The sequence below is a fragment of the Chiloscyllium plagiosum genome, chromosome 17 (genome assembly GCF_004010195.1).
Source record: "Chiloscyllium plagiosum isolate BGI_BamShark_2017 chromosome 17, ASM401019v2, whole genome shotgun sequence".
NCBI lineage: Eukaryota > Metazoa > Chordata > Chondrichthyes > Orectolobiformes > Hemiscylliidae > Chiloscyllium > Chiloscyllium plagiosum.
In genome coordinates, this window is record NC_057726.1 from 31,246,797 (window position 1) to 31,264,235 (window position 17,439).

The following is a 17,439-nucleotide window of genomic DNA, read 5'->3' on the forward strand; positions in this document are numbered from 1 at the left end:
TGAGAGAGTATGCTGGCAAATAACATATCTGCTCCATAATTAACACTGGTTTACAGAATCAAGTTGTAGAAAAAAGCAAAATACTTACAAATTATGCAAAATTCATTTGTTTTAAAAAATGACATTCACACAAAAAATGCAAAGCTTCACTACAGTTAATTCATTTGTGATTGCTGCCCTACCAAAATGTGTCTAGGCTGCTTCTAGAATAAATTGAAAAATAAATTATTAATTATTAGCTTCGATCCTGAAAGAAGTCTCATGTCAACATTCATTCATAAGCAGTTCTCGGCAGCTCATCAGTTTGACTTGTATTCTAAAGCACTAATATTCTGATTTTTCGGCAGGAATAATTAAGATGTTCATCTCAGCTTATTATCAGTGATCAAGGAGTGCTGCAAATAAATGTAGAAACTTAAGCTACCTGACTTTTGGGTTAAAGACAGCCATATATGAGCAAGGGGCCTTTGTGACAGGAAAATGAAAGCGTGAGATTAAAGTATCTCAGCATGCTATACATGATTTTTTTTAAGGTTAATGACTGTTTTATGCCATCAAAATTAAACATATAAAATAAGGTTTTTAGATTTACAGCCTGTTCACTTGCTGGTGGGATAAACAATGGATAAGCAAATCTATACTGTTTTATTATTAAGCTTCTTAATTCTGTAAAACTTATTTATCCAATCTATCCTATCATGCACTAAATTGTATGCAGTATCCTTTTGTGCTTCCTTCTTCAACTGGCAACTGCAAAAATCAAGAAACATCTCACAGCCACAATTATATTAATGCCAGTACTAAAGGCCATGTTAAACTGCTAGAAACTTTGATCTCCAGCATCTGCAGACCTCACTTTCTCCTGCCAGTACTAAAGGCCATGTTAAACTGCTAGATGCAGCCTAGATAGATAATTTCAACAGTACTTGTACTGCATTGTACTTCTGCCTTCAGCTGCTCTCTGAAAGAGCCAGAGACATAGGATTAAGCTATTCCGTGTTGAGCTGATAGGTCAGTCTAGACTCAATATATACAGCAGTATAATATCAGGGCTTTAAGCATCACATTATTGGACAAATAAAATTTGCAGAAACTTTTCACACAGTAAGACTATATCATATATCAAAAATTATTTATCTGTGATTTATTTTAAACAACTTCATAACAAACACTATTTAGCATGCAACGTTATTATGTTTTTCTGCCAGAATGTATGCATGCATGTAACTGAGCTGACAATCAATTTATACCGCATACATGAATATCTTCTGTTAATGTCTACAACAGTATGGCAATGTAAATTGACATTACTTTTAAGATTACTTAATATATTTAACAATTTACACCACTGAAATACATAGGTACTACTGTTTCAACTAAATTTGATTATAAAATAATACAGAAGGAAATTTCTGAGTAGCCAACATCTAAACAAATTGCTATCTGAAACATGTCTATAGATATACGATAAAGTTCAAGTCATTTGACAAGCTATGAAATAGCCTTAATAATCGAGTTGAATACAGATGAACGATTAAAATTAAACTTGTATTTTAGTACAGAAACAAAATAAAACAGATTATAGGAACAGATAGCATGCACACAGCATCAGCAATCAGCTGAGAGATTGAGGAAAACAACTAAAGATATTGAGAAAACAAGTTTATTCACAAGCTAGAGTAATCTCGAAATCTTGATACAAGTAATCCAGCATGAATTGCAAATGTATTTATGAAAATAGTAATATAAAATAATCTATTTTTAAATTGAGCAAGAATTTCAAAGATAACAATAATATTCAAATAAAGATCCAGTGAGAAATATATTTAAGCAGAAATTATGCATGGTAAACTCAATGTTTGTATTGAGAAGTTTAGAAGCTCCTTTTTAACAAAAGTCCACAGGCCCTTTTCTCATGGTTCTGCTCTATACACTTCTAATTGCCATGAAAGTGCCAGTGAATTTTTCCTAGTTTTCTTTAAAGTTAAACTAAACTAACTGATTGTTCACTTTTCTTTGTAAAATTATTGGTAACACTATTGTCTCACAGACTTCCCATCACAAAATGGCTGTGATAGAGAACCAAGTGACAATATGGATCAAATCTGTGTCCTAACCCTCTACACTGTCTATTCTAGGAGAGAACATACAAACAGTTCCTAACTGTCAACCGACAAAGCAGCCACACCATCAAGTCGCCACTGCAAATACAACAATGGCCTCATGAACATAAAAATCAGAGCTTTAATAAGACCAAGGCAATTTTTGAATTAATATTGATTGCAAAATGTGGCTCATTTTAAATTGGGTTTGTTAATAATCTGTTTTGTGGCTTAAGTCTCTGACCCAGTGTGCTCCACATCCATAAAATTAATTCTATTCTCTGTATAGTGAATTGAGGAAGCTTTCCTTTATGACTTTCCATAATTAAGAAAACTGTGTAAAGAGCTCATTGGGGTTTGATTTCAAGCTCATGATGGAGCTTGGTGACCCAAATGACCATTTTTCAGAGTTACAGCTTGCTTCTAAGGAAACTGGAAAAGTGATTGACAATGTATCAGCCTTGAGAACGTTGCTTTAGGACTCCAAATGGAAAGCCAACTGTCCTAAGTACAGCATGTTTTCCGGGCATGAGTGTGGTCCAACCACTAAAAATGTTTGTTCAATGTTTAGAAAAGTGTATGTGCAACACCATCACTGGCTGTTGACTGTCTCTCGCTGACTCCTGTCAGCCTTGGCTGACCTCCCAAGGAGTGGCATTATCCCTAAGGATGAACAGTAAGTTTCTGAAATGAGTGTACTTCCTGTAGAGGCACCAGCGGCTTGATCTGATTATTGAAATGAGGTATGCGGCAGTTTGGGGTGAACCTTGAACCCTCTGATTTAAGTTGTGTGCTGTGCTAGTGAAGTACACACTAAATATTTTATGTCCAGGTCCTTCCCATCAATTTCGCCAGACCTCTGTGTCATAACACACTGCCTGAATCAAAGGAGGCATAATCAGGGACGGATGGGAGGGGGAAATGTTCAGGGATTGTTTACTCCACCATCGTGACCAGAGGATCCTCCAACCAGCTAATGTATCCAGTGCACCCAATGGGAAGAGGTATGAGCTTATGGAATTGACCAGCAAGTAAATCAGACTGAAGATATAATCTGGACGCTTAGAAATTTGGAATCTTATGTATTGAATTGACCACTTTCTCTATGAAGTTGATGGAAAACATAGAAATGTCTCTAGGTATCACTTCCTCTTGTTCCAAAAGCAGTGGGTTTCCACTGAAATGATTGGCATTTCCAGGTTGTAGTATCCCTAATAGTGCAGGCACCTGACAGGATTTTTTAGTGGTGGGCTTAATCTCCATTGAGCCCAGAATGACTAACAGGGTCAAGAACACAGGGTCCCAGTTGGTCAGTACCTGAATGAACAAAGGACTGCAAATGTTCACAGCCATGGTGGTTATGGTTTGTGCTGAATACTGCAAGACCTCTTAGGAATTGAGATTACGCCTGATGATTTGTATTTATCAAGAAGAGTACAGTGGTCAGCTGAATAAAGTGTTTTTGTGGGCATTACTTATATCACATAAATGCTCCACATATTGATAGCCAAAGAAAATGATTCCCTAATTTACTGTTATATTTTTGATCCAAAGCATTTTAAATAAAGGTCTAATTCTAAACAACACTAAAATACATCTGTTCTTTTGATGAAGATTTACCTCCTTCTGTTTTGATGTTGCTGGCTTCCTCCTGCTGTGTCTGCTTTTCCCCTTGTTGCTTGCCATTGACTTCAGGGCTCCCAGTGATTGGAGTTCGCACCACACTGTAGTTAAGAGGAGTTGTGTACAAGGGACGCTGCTGTATGTCATCTCGGCTACAATTGCACAATTTTTTGAAAGCAGATCTGAATTTCTGGGACATCAGATTATAAATGACAGGATTGATAGCACTGTTGGCATACACACACAGTCTGCAGAATAAAAGGAACCAAGCATTTTCATATTGCTTGTCTATGAAGGAATTGACCACTACTATTGTTCTGTATGGCATCCAAAGTAAAGCAAATAGAATGACTACCACAGCCAACATCTTAGTGACCTGTAGAGAAGCAAAATCCGTACATTGTATTAAGACTTTGTAGTGATCTTGAATAAAATGTATTTTCCTTCAAGAATTTAGTTTATTTAAAATTGCTAGATCATTGAGAAACCTTTTAATTAAAATTTTAAAAAAGTTTTTTTTAAAATTGGACCAGTATTGTAGACTAGGGGGGTAAAAGATAGGTTTAAGAGAAAGGAATTGTAAATAGCTGTTGTTTTAATGTTCTCTGTTGGACTTAAAGAATGAAATTGTTAATTTTTACTTTAAATAGTGACCTCTGGGATAGTTCTTTGCCTCTCGAAATTTAACAGGTTACAGCGTGAGGTGAGCCATGAGGTGAGCTTCTCTGTGTGTCACGTTTAAATTAGCAGAGGGATTTACACCATGCTGTAACACAATGTACATGATTAAAGAAAACTTCACATTTTTAATAACATTTTTCTCTTCCACTTTCTACCAAATCTCAAGCCAAGCTGTGATCCCAGTCTAAGGAGACAAATAAGCAACATATTTACAGACTTCCATCATTACATTTGGCTTCTATAAGAATTACACACATTTCCATCTTCCTATATCAGTATGATACAACACACATTTCAGGTTTTCTGAAATTTTGGTTGTACTGCACTCTATACATCAAAAGCTCTGTTCATAGTGCAATGGGGACATCAAGGGAAAAAAATTTGTTCATTGTATCATTATCTGCTCCCAAGAAATCTATATAACATTGCATATTTGAAAATGATATTGCTGAAGCACTTACAACAATCTTCAGCCAGAAGTGCCAAATGATGATCCATTTGGCCTCCTCCAGAGGGGCCCAATATGACAGATATTAGTTTTCAGCTAATTTGATTCACTCCATGTGATATCAAGCAACAGCAGGAGGTACTGGACATAGCAAAGGTGATGGGCTCTGACAGCATTCGAGCAATATTACTGAAAATGTGTCCTCCAGAATTTGCCATGCTCCTAGCCAAGCTGTCTCAGTATAGAGAAATTGCCCAGGTATGCCTTGCACATAGAAAACAGCACAAATCCAATCAAACCAATTAACAGACCTTCAGTCTATTCTCAATCTTTAATAAAGCAATGGAAGGGGTCATCAACAGTGCTATCAAATAACACTTTTTTAGTTCATATTTAGTGTGATGTAATGTGTGTGACTTGTATATATTTTAATATCAATTATTTTAGAGTTCAGATTTGAATAAGTGGCATATGGGTTTTGGTCTGTGTGTGTGTGACCAGGTTTAATGATTAACTTGTCAGAATGCCATGAACCTTGTTATTTTGTAAGTATAAGAGTGATAGTTCTTGAAATGTGATCAGAATTTGTTTGCATTAGGAGAGCTTTATAAGTATATAGAATAAACATTAAAGAGCGTTAGACTGCTTTCATTTAGAAAGATCAGGAATTGACTTTTGTTTTTCTTAAGGAAAACACCCATAGCTTGGAAACTTTTTGGTTTCAGTTTGCAGATGCCCTGACTGAATTTGGATGTGTGAAACAGTTACTTTAAAACTATTACTTTAAAACTAAGTAACTATTAGTTACTTTAAAACTATTATGTCAGTGTAAGGGTTTAGTTTGAAAGTTCCAGACTAGAAGTGTTTGGTTAGACTCCTAAAGGGCTTACTTGAAACTGGGAAATTCTAAGCTCAGTTGTATGAATACTCAAGGAAAAGGCTATCAGAACCTCAACACCAGAAAGTGAAAGCAACATGAAGTCAAATATACAGAATTTACTGTAAAATCGGTAGTGGAAAAGTTAATTCAATTTTTAATACGATATGAATTACCCAAAGAAATGGAATCAGATCAATGTTGAATTTTTACATCATAATATAAAAATAATTATTACTAGTTTAGGAATAAAACAATTTACATTCTCTGATATCATACACAATCTCAAGGTGCATTTGGAACGATGGCATCAAATTTTGAACAGCATGGTAAAGCTTATCATCAAGAATGTCCTTTTAATTGGAATAAAAGAATTTATTTGTTATTATTTGCCATTAGGGATGCTCCTAATGAGTTCACAAGGCTTAATCATTTTTGGACTTATATATGGACACGAGGTGAGAGGACCATTTAAATTAAAACTGAAGAAAAAGTGATAAACCAAAGCTCAAAGACTATGCCTCCAGACTATGTTTCAAATTTCAGAGAGAAACTTACTAAAACATGTGAGTTAGTTATAAAGAAATTGAAGGGTTTTCTCAATAAACAATGAAAATTATAGTAAGTAAAATGATAAAGTTTGAAATCTTGTTGCAGACAATGCATTAATATTGTTAACTGTCTCTGGGGAATCATTAGAAACAAGATTCAAATCAAAAAGAAGCTCAAAGATGTAGTTTCATAGTGAGTAATCCAGGCAGGAGAAAGAATCAATGATTGTGTCAAGTTAAAATGTTAGAAATATTATGACTGAGACTGAGATATTATTCCAGATTAGTGGTGCTGGAAGAGCACAGCAGTTCAGGCAGCATCCAAGGAGCAGCGAAATCGACGTTTCAGGCAAAAGCCCTTCATCAGGATATTATTCCAGCAACACATTTTCAGCTTATGACTGAGATAGCCAGGAGAAGAGTGTACTTACAGCTGTGAACGATGTAAGGACTGAAATAGAAATATTGGAACAAGTGAAGAATGAATCAGAAATTGAAAATTCAAAACTTGACCCTCCTGCAATTGAATTGGATAATATGGAATTGCTTAAAAGGTTAATAGAATATTTTGTATCTTCCAGATAGCCAATAAAGTGACTTATGAAGACTAATACAGAATCATAAATCAATTTATGGAAACAAGCCAGGAAAAGCAGGTTTTGGTAGTTTGTGATGTTAATATGTTAAATGTTACCTATAAAGACTCAATAAGCAGAGTTTAGCTTTTGCGAAAGATGAGTATATATCATTGTGAGAATGATTAGATTAGATTCCCTACAGTATGGAAACAGGGCCTTGGGCTCGACAAGGGAGTAACCCACCCAGATCCATTCCCCATATTTACCCCTGACTAATGTACCTAACACTATGTACAATTTAGCATGTCCAATTCACCTAACCTGCACATCTTTGGACTGAGGGATGAAACCCACGCAGACACAGGGAGAATGTGCAAACTCCACACAGACACTCGCCTGAGGCTAGAATTGAACCTGGATCCCTGATGCTGTGAGGCAGCAGTGCTAACCACCGAGCCACCATGTCACTGAAATGATTCATTGTTGCTGGAGCTTGCCTATTGTGACAGTGACAAAATCAGATGGGTCACAAAGATTCTAGATTGACTATTACAAAGTCAATACGCTGTGTTTCAACACCTTTCAAATTGGGTCATATTTAAGAACATCATGACATTGTCACTGGACTAGTAACCGAGAAAACCTGGCTAGTGCTGTAGGCACATAGGTTTGAAGCCAACTAACATGAATAGTGAAAATTGAATTAACAAAATTCAGAAATTTAAAGCAAACATAATAATACTTATGTAGCTATTGTTGATTGTTGTAAAAACCCATCTAGTTCACTAATATGCTTTAGGGAAGAAAGTTGTTCTGCCTTACCTGGTCTGGCCTACATATGACGCCAGATCCACAGCGATGTGGTCGCATCTTAACTAACCCAGCAAGCCATTTGTTTCATGAACAATTAGGGATCAGTATCAAGTGCTGAGCTAGCCAGCAACACCCACCATACATTTTTAAAATTTTAATAGCTTCTATTTTTTCTTTGTCATTTTGTGTAAGAAATTTTGGTTTCATGGTTAAAATCAAATCTTCCGCATTGTGTGCTTGTATTTCAGCAAAAGACTCACCTCATCAATTTTTTAAAAAATGGTCTATCAAGCCATATTTCATTCTGGGATCAGACTTGTCCAGTAATCACATCAGCTGGAACCATAACAAAGGCCATACTCCCTTATTTCTGACTCAGTCACCTGCCTTATGATAGTAATGGGAGCACTGACAAAGTTACTATAATATTTTGTGTGCCTTTTCTGGTGGAGGTATAGGACCCACAGCCCAATTCTGTCAAACTATCAATCAGTAATACCTAATCAGATAAACATGTGACTTAAGTATACATTTATTTTGAAGATGTCATTATTGTTATGTGGCAATACATAAATAATTATACATACCAAGATCCTAAAAATGATAAATGAAAATGAAAACCTGTTTTTGGTAGGTTTCACTGAGGGACAAGAATTCTGCTGCTCTTCCCTAAACAGTGCCATTGGATTTTTCACTATAGAGACTGACAGGGCCTCAGTTTAATGTCTCCTCCAGAATTGCAGTAAAATGAGGAAGGGAAGAGGATTAACATTATAATAGAAATATAAATAGAAGCATTAATAGGACTAAAAATCAGCAAATCCCCTGGACCTCACTCCCAACAGAAACCATAGTTCTAAAAGAACTAACAGTCACTTGGTTGATGGTGTTCTTTCCTAAATTCTGGAACAGTCCCTATGAATTGGAAAGTTTCAAATGTTCAAGAAAAAGAATGATAAATGGGAACTGCAAACCAGTTAGCTTGATATCAGTAGTAGGAAAATGGGAGCTCATGTTAGAATGTGATAAAAGGCCACTTAGAAAATTATATTGACCAAAGTCTGAGAGTAATGGCATGAAAGGGAAATTGCATCTGACAATCTTGTTAGAGCTTTTTGAATTTGTAATTAGTAGGATAAATAACAGGAACCATTAGATGTAACACATTTGAATCTTCAAATGCATTCATTAACGTAATACATGACAGGTCATTACCCAAAAATAAGACTCATGGGATTGCATGTATTATATTAGCATTGATTAAGGATTGGTGAACAAACAGGAACCAAAGGATAGCAATAAACAAGTTGTTTGTGGCTTGGCAGGGTGTAACAATGGGATATAGCAACAATCAGTTCTTGGGCCTCAGCAATTTACAATGTACATTCATCAGGTGAGTATAATTTGCTAAGTAATGAGGGCAAGTAAACTATGAGGAAACTGCAAAATGTATGGACAGTATGTGAGTGATAAGGATGTGATTAATGGAATATAATGTCGAAACATTGCAGCTTCAAGGAAAAAAATAGCACAGCAGAATATTTACCAAATTGTCAGAGCAAGAGAAATGTTGACATTTCGACAGATCTAGGTATACATGTATCTTAATCCAGTAAATTAACAAATAACAAACAATTAGGAAGCACATTAGTGTTTATGATGAAGGGATTAGAGTATAAGAATAAAAAATCTGATACTGCACTTTTATAGTGCCTGAATGCTAAAACTTGGGGAACTGCATATAGTCTTAGTCTCCCTATCTCAGCATAGGTATGTTTCCCTCAGAGGAAATGCAAGAAATGCAGTGTTAAGTAAGGGGTAAATGATTCCTGGGGTGAAATGATCATGCAATGTCAAAATATTGAGTGGACAAGGCCTATATTCTCTAGATTTGTACAGAAAAATGGGTGATACGATTGAAATATATAAAATTATTCTGTTGCATAACCTACAAGTTGCCAAAAGGATATTTCTCTTTGCTTAGGTGTTTAAACCAGGTATCACAACCTCAGGATAAGAGTCAGCCATTTTAGGGTTAGGTTGAGGACAATCTTTTTTACTTAATGGGCTGTAAATCTTTGGAATTCTCTACTCTAGCAATCTTTGGATGTTCAATCATTGAAAGTATTCAAGATAGATCAATGAACTTTTGAATGCAAAGGGAATTGAGAGACATTGTGATCCTGTGGAAGATGTAGTTGAGCTAAAAGGTCAGACTTTATTTATTCAATGTTAAAGAATGCTCAAATGACCAAATGCCCCATGGGTTCAGATGCTATAGTAGTGTTTGACCTGTCAGAAAGGCAAAAGACCCACCAATGTGAGTCAAACAGAAACTGGTTGCATTCTTGAGGTTTTTAAGAAAACTATTCCTCACCTGGTGTTTGACCTCAATGCACAGGTGAGAAGCATTTAATTTCACAGTAACACCAACCATGTTTTGGTAGGCACTAAAATCCACTCGTAAACTTTGAATTTTACACATAATGAATAAAGGAAACTTTTTTTTAGCTCTTGTTAATTTGGAGAGTGGCTGACATCAAAGGATATAAATTCATATGCAATGAATGGCTAAAATCCAAACACAGAATGAAATATTTCAGATTGATGAAAACAACCAACTGCATTAATATAGTACCTATAATATAATAAAATATCCCAAAGCAATTCTCAAGCAAGTTACAAACAGAATTTGAACCAAACTAGATATTCAGGCACGTGATCAAAAGACTGATCAAAGAGTTAAGTATTAAGGGACATCTTAAAGGAGGCTAAAAAGGAACAGATAAATAATATCCCAGGGTCTCAGCAGCTAAAGGCACAGTCACCAATGGTAAAGTGATTAAAATCAGTGATGTATAAGGCTCCAGAATTTGAGGAGCAAAGATATCTTGCAATGTTATAGGACTGGATGAGATCATAACAGATAGTGTGCAGATTCTTCTGCTCCTGGAGGGGACATGCTTAGAGAAGAGTAGGGCACTTAATGAAATGAGCAGGTTGCATATGCAAACCTCCATCTGAATTAGGTCTGAGATGGAGAGACCAATAGTTGACCAATCAGTCCCCAATTAATGACCACAGAAGGGTCTCAAGCTGCCACTGGAGAGACTAACCCAGTTGTAAGCTGTCCAGTCGCCATGCAGCATGCCCAACAGCTCAAACTGATTTAAGCAGCTTGTTGTAAAAACGTGAACTCTGCTTTCTCCCCCACAGATGCTGCTAGACCTGCTACGTTTCCCCAGCAATTCCTGTTGTCATTGGCAGCTTGTCACTTTGTGGGGAGGGACATCACTCAAGGAAAGGAAATCAGTGCCTGATTAAGGGATTGGAATAGACAGATGCTGTCCACTGAGCAACACTCCCCTACCCTTTCTTCTAACCTATTGCACCCATCTTCCCATATACTCCCAAGCTTTTAAACCACCCCCAAAGTATCCAACAAATCACTTACCTTTCTCCTGAGTCCTCCACAGTCCTAGTTGTTAATCCTAGCAGCAGCCATAGCCTCCTCCCTGTTGCTTGTGAGTACAAGAGTTGCTGGTTTCTGACTGGCCTCACCAATAAATAATTTGTGTTAGATTTAATGGCCCAGCTAGGAGAGGCAGCTGAGGTGTTTCATCAGCTCTCCAGTCTGTGAGACCCCCCAGTGCCTCAAAAGAACTCCATTGAGGGATGGATTTCAAAAGATGAGAATTTAAAAACTGGTGTGTTGCATAACCAGGGTTAAAATAGGTCCATGTGCACTGGGGCTCATGCTAGAATATACGACTCAGGCAGCAGAGTTTACATTTATGGAGTTTTGGACTGTGGGAGGTTGTCCAGGAGTATGTTGGAATACTCAAACAGAGAGATACCAAAGGCATGAATGAGGATTTCCGCAACCGAAGAACTGAGGCAGAGGTGGAGACAGCCAATATTGTGCACTTAGAAATGGGCTGATTTAGTGATGGCGAAGATAAATGATCAGGAGTGCAACTTGGGATCAAATATGATACTACGTTTGCTAACGGTCCAGTTTAGCCTTGGACAGTTCCAGTGGAAAGGAATGGAGTCAGTGGCTAGGCAATAGTTTCTGGAGCAGATCAAAGACAGGGGTCCTTGGATCAAGGCATTTGAGTTCATTAGGAAAAGAAACAGGAATGGCAGAGGTAGCTGAACAGAAGATCTTCACATTTCTGAAAAAAATAATCCATGAGCCTCTCACATTCAGTGAGGGAAGAGGAGGCATGCAAGGGTGGTACAAGGAGTTCAATTGTAATGAAAAAAGAAAGAACATTTCTCATTTCATTTCTGCATGATCTTTGAAACTGAAGCAGTTTTACTGTTGGAGACCAGGATCCGATTATATTTTATGTGGTCTAGCCAGATCTGACAAAGGATTGCTAAACCAGTTCTCTTTTAAAGATGTTCAGATCTACACTCCTGCAACTTGAGTAGAATAAATTGTCAAAATGACTGGGGTGAGCGGGTTTTAATTAGATTGGTGGAGAGGATGTGATGTGGCAAATCAGAAGCTGTAGAAATGTTACAATGAATCGTGGGCTAAATAGTTGGAAATTGTTAGTTGTTGGAAATAAGTTAATTACCAGAAACAAACACAGACAATAATGGAGAAACTCAGCAGGTCTGGCAGGATCTGTGGAGAGAGAAACAGAGTTAATGGTTCGAGTTCAATATGACACTTCTTGAGAACTGAAAGGAAATTATCTTTTTGTACTTCTGACAAAAGCAGGTGTTCAGTGCAAAAGACAAAGAGGTTGTTAATAGTGGAGAAAGAGATAAAATCACATAAAATAGTTGTAAATGATAATGTGAATGGGAGAGACTGAGTCTTCTCGACTAAGCAAAGTAAACGGGCACCAACAAGACAAAGCTGTGGGGAGAGTTAGGAGCATAGGAAGAGAATGTAAGAAAATTGGAGAAAAGGCATCATTCAGTCAGTTTTGAAGTTATGGAATTTAATACTGTGACCTCAAGGCTACAAGTTCACTAAGTGGAAATTGAGATGTCATTCCTCGAACTTTCATTGTGCTTTGTTGAAACACGTTGAAAAGTGTGGAGCTGGAAAAGCACAGCAGGTTAGGCAGAATCCAAGGAGCAGGAGAATCAATGGTTCCAGCATAAACCCTTCACCATTGAAACATTGCAACTGGCCCAGAACAGGAATGTTACCATGAAAGCAAAATGGTTAATTGAAATGGTGAACAACTGGGAGGTCAGGGTCATTCCCATGAACAGAGTAGAAGTGGTCCACAAAGCAGTCATCCAGTGTCACCAATGTAAAGGAGTGTCAGCAGCACAGCTATTTACCAAAGTGTTTTTCCAGGGGTTGACACAGAAGGAAGTGGGCTTTGAAGATGAAAGAGAATAAGAGATAACCTTATCAGTGATCAATATAGTAAGAAGAGCGAGACTACACCAAATGGCAAGATTGAGGAGGTAGTGATGAATGTGGGTGGGTGTACAAGTATGTAGAGAAAGATTTATACAGGGAAGGAGAGCAGCGTGCTCAGAGATAAAAGAACAAGAAGAGTTGAGATGAAAATCGAAATCACGAAAGACAAAAAGTAGAGGCTGAGAGGTGAAATACTTAGGAGACTATTAGGAAATCAGAATTATGAGGTTGGAACTAAGGGAAAGGGTCAAATTAGGTCAAAGTACTAAGGAGACAGGCCAAGGTGTGACCTAGAAATAAGGTGTAACGTAGAGACCACCACCAGCTTAAGTGTGGTGTGAGTGCAAAATAGGAGTGCAGGTGGAGAACATACCTTAAGGAAAATGTTCCTTACTGTCTTTTTAATTATTTATTGAAGCAAGAAAATCCTCTCATAATTGTTCCTTCGGGAATGCTATTTATTTTTTAACATTGAGTTTCTGATTATTCTCTTCACTTCAGATCCAGTCTACTTTCATCATTCCCCTTTCTTCAGCAGAATCATTACCACTAAAACCACAGTATTTCAGTTAGCTTTTCTACACAAAACAATCAACCCTGCAACTGTATTCTGCCCATTTCCCAAGACACAGCATTACCTGTTTTCTAGATGAGACTCCCCCCTTGCTTGTCCGACTCGAAGACTGTGAACTGCTACTTTCTGTCCCAGGCCGCTCCTTCCAACGCTCCATTCCTGCCTCAATTTGGTTTGGAATAGGACTGAGGAAAAGGACCCGCCCAATCAGACCATAGAGCACAGTGGCCACAATCAGGGGAATCACATAGAAGATGGTGAAATCAATGAAGTAAATAGGTAAGTACAGGTTCCTTGAGACTTTGTAGCCGCACTGAGCATTCTGTCTGCTATTGATGTTGATATCCACCAAGAAAAACCACAGCATGCAATAGAAGGATGTAACTGCCCATAGAAATGCTAAGATTTTCTTAGCTCTGGAGACAGTGCATATGGACTGGGCTTTTATTGGATGGCAGATGGCAATGTATCTTTCCACAGTGAATGCAGTGATGGAACAGGATGACACGTTAATGCCCAAGTATTGGAGGTAGGTAATACCCAGGCATCCTACATGCCCATAGATCCATTTCTCAATCAGACTGTCAGAAATATTGGGTAACCCTGCAGCCACCAAGACCATCAGGTCAGCCACAGCAAGACTGACAAGATAACAGTTGGTTGGGGTTCTCATGTGTCTGGCAGTCAGGACCACCAGGACCACCATAATATTCCCGATGATTCCAGTTCCACAAATGGCCAACACCAACAACACTGAGGCAGCCTTGTATTCTAAGGATTTGTAAATCAAGTCAGTCCCAGCAGAAGCAGAATTTGCTAGGGAGATGTTAGTGGGGGTCAAATATCTACTCATGTTTTTCATAGTGGAAAACGAAGTCTGTTTTTCTCCCAAATTAAGAGGAGATAAAGGATTTAACTTGAACGATGATGCTTCTGTGGCCCCACACGGTATTAGTCTGTAAAAAATAAGCCATTGCCATTATTTATACTTGATATATTCAATTCATAATTCCATTATTAACATGCACACACCACAACAAAATTGTTTGCTTATTTGGGACAAAGAATACAGTCTGGTGAATTAACCTTTGAAGACTGAAAGATTCCAGTTTTTGAAAAGCGTCTGCTTAATTTCTTGAAAATATTTTGAAAATCAATTGCTTCACAAATATCAAAAGATTGCTTTTATTTAAAAAGAAACTGCACAATTATTAACTCTCAAGGATTTATCAAAACATAGTCCTTTTGGAATCTATTTGAAAACATAATTTTATTAGTTTTCTTTTTATTGCAAAATGCTACTTCATTTCATCAAGTACTTAAACATGTGATAAAGATATCTATTCCATTACTATTTAATATGGACCATCTTCAAATTTACAAACTTATTCTTCCATTCATCTGTTTTATGCCATAATTTTTTTTGGTACAATCTTTCCATTCCAGGATCTTGAATATTATTTGTTGATTTAAGCTTCTTACAATATATAATTAAATATATTGATAAACTATTACTTTGAGTATCCAAAGTGAATTATTGATTCAAAATAACTTTAGAATACAATCACACATGCATACCTTACATATAATTAATCATTAATTGGATTATATTGAAAACAGAAACAAATTAACACAGATTAGCCAAAACTATCCATCATCTCGGATTATCAACTTCCTTACACGCTGTGGGAAAATGCTAATACATTTGAAAATATTAACCATACCCCTATTTGTAGCTGTCTTTCTTCTTAGTTTACAATGAATGCTGGTAATATTTCAATTAAGCAGGTAAGGAATGTAATCAGTATAATTAACATAGTTTTAATTTGCAAATTCTGAAATACATTTACTTCAAACATTTTGAAATAGTCACTACTCAGTCATTAATTTAGTTTTACAATGAATATTTGAGTTTTTTAATTTAAAATTCATGTTAGTTTCCTTCTCTCAAACTTGTACTTCCTCTAAAGATAATAATTTTCAAAGTAATTAACATACCTTGAAGTAAAATCCACTGCATTGGTAACATTTGCTTTCTGAGAAGGTTTGTGTGTATATCCTTGATTCTTGATGAGGCAAGATTTATGGAGAAAGACTGCAGAGCCCCCTGTAGAAGATTTGTTACAATATTGTAGGCAACCCAATCAGGGCAGGTTGATATAGTCCCCTTCAATCAGCCACTAGTCACATGCTTTTGATCTGAATTTATATCTGTAACCATAGTTACACTGCTTATATGCTTCCATGGTTACACTGCTTATATCCTTACACGTAATTCAACAATTTAGTCATCAAATGCCCATCAATTTCAAAACATGTTGCTTTAGGATAATGTAGGTAGTAAGTCTTTCTTTTCCTTTTGCAATTGTTCTACAACGTGTTTCCCAATGTAATATTTAGTTGGAAATTATTATGTATATACTTTAGCAGGTATTTTTGCAAATTCTTTGATGGTAATGCCATATTATACATGCTTTCAGTAAATAGAAAACCTGCTGAACTTTTCAAAACTGCTATTTTGCCTTTTTCCTCCTGTTTTGTGGAGGTACATAGACCAATAAATTTCTTCAACTACTATTTTACTTTATTGAACTTTCTGGTCATTTGATTCAGTAATTAGTTTATAAAATAATTATAACTGAAATAACAGCAATAAGAAAGCTACATTTTAATATTTAATAAATCAGTATTTGTTCTAGACACTTTAGTTTTATTTTGAAAGGTTTTATTGGTTCATGAATTTCTGCTGTTTAATTATTTCTCAGCTATTTAACTATTGTGATTACTGAGTGTTATTTTCAGCTCTCAACATATTATGCCTGCTTTCTACAATATTGTGATGAATTGTATCTTACATGATGATAGCTACGGTTGAGAGAAATGTTAAACTTAAGAACCGATTTTCTGTTAATATGAGTAATTAATTATAAGATTCAATTCTGATAACTCAGTAGCTAATTTGGCCTCCATAGAAAATACTCTCCAATGCATATAGTCCTAATTATGATTTTCTGGTGTGCTTCTATGATATTGTACACCTAAGTAAATCCCAACACAATCCCTCAATGTATACTAACCCAATCAAGAATGACCAGGTATGGATAGGGTAGTCAGAGCAAAGGTATCCTCCCCGGCCTTGATGCAACAGCAATTCACAGACCTGGATGAGGAATGCTCAAGGTGACCATTTTTCTCTTAAGGTCTTCACTATATCTGACTGACCCTGAAGAGGGACCATGTAGTGTCCATGAAAATTCTCAAAGTCGACCATGAATAGAGGACACTGCAGAACATTCATTGCATGATTGACTCTGGTTGGTTCAGTTAAAGCTGATTAGAGTTAAAAATCACACAACACCAGGTTATAGTCCAACAGGTTTATTTGGAAGCACTAACTTTCAGAGCGCTGCTCCTTCTTCAGGTGGTTGTGAAGCAGGACCATAAGACACAGAATTTATAGCAAATGATTACAGAGTCACACAAGTAAAATGATATATTTCACAAACCTAGATTGTTGTTAAGTCTTTCATCTTTTAGAATGGGTTACAGAATATATGAAATGAACCTAAGGTCCCAGTTGAGGCCGTCCTCATGGGTTCCAAGTTGGCTATCAGCCTCTGCTTGGCCACTTTGCATTGTTGCCTGTCCTGAAGTCCACTTTGGAGGATGGTCACTTGAAGATCCGAAGTCAAATGTCCCTGACCGCTGAAGTGTTCCCCGACTGGGAGGGAACACCCCTGCCTGGTGATTGTTGTGCTATGTCCATTAATCTTATTGTAGCGTTTGCTTGGTCT

At 36.7% G+C, this 17,439-nt stretch overlaps 1 protein-coding gene across 1 annotated transcript; it reads right to left on the bottom strand.

Moving 5' to 3' along the window:
* Positions 1-931: 931 nt before the first annotated feature.
* Positions 932-15,972, bottom strand: LOC122558345 (thyrotropin-releasing hormone receptor-like). Its single transcript, XM_043706806.1, has 3 exons — positions 15,644-15,972; positions 13,710-14,601; positions 932-4,101 (listed from the first exon to the last, which is right to left on the bottom strand). The coding sequence occupies exons 2-3, from the start codon at positions 14,505-14,507 to the stop codon at positions 3,679-3,681; spliced, it is 1,221 nt and encodes a 406-aa protein (XP_043562741.1). The 5' UTR covers positions 14,508-14,601; positions 15,644-15,972; the 3' UTR covers positions 932-3,678.
* Positions 15,973-17,439: the final 1,467 nt, after the last annotated feature.

What these genes read in the sequence shown, in the direction of transcription:
- LOC122558345 (XM_043706806.1), bottom strand. Translation starts at nt 14,507, where the DNA reads ATGAAAAACATGAGTAGATATTTGACCCCCACTAACATCTCCCTAGCA. An exon ending in GAGTCTCATCTAGAAAACAG is followed by an intron (nt 4,102 to 13,709) that starts GTAATGCTGTGT and finishes GCTTCTCTACAG; the next exon opens with GTCACTAAGATGTTGGCTGT.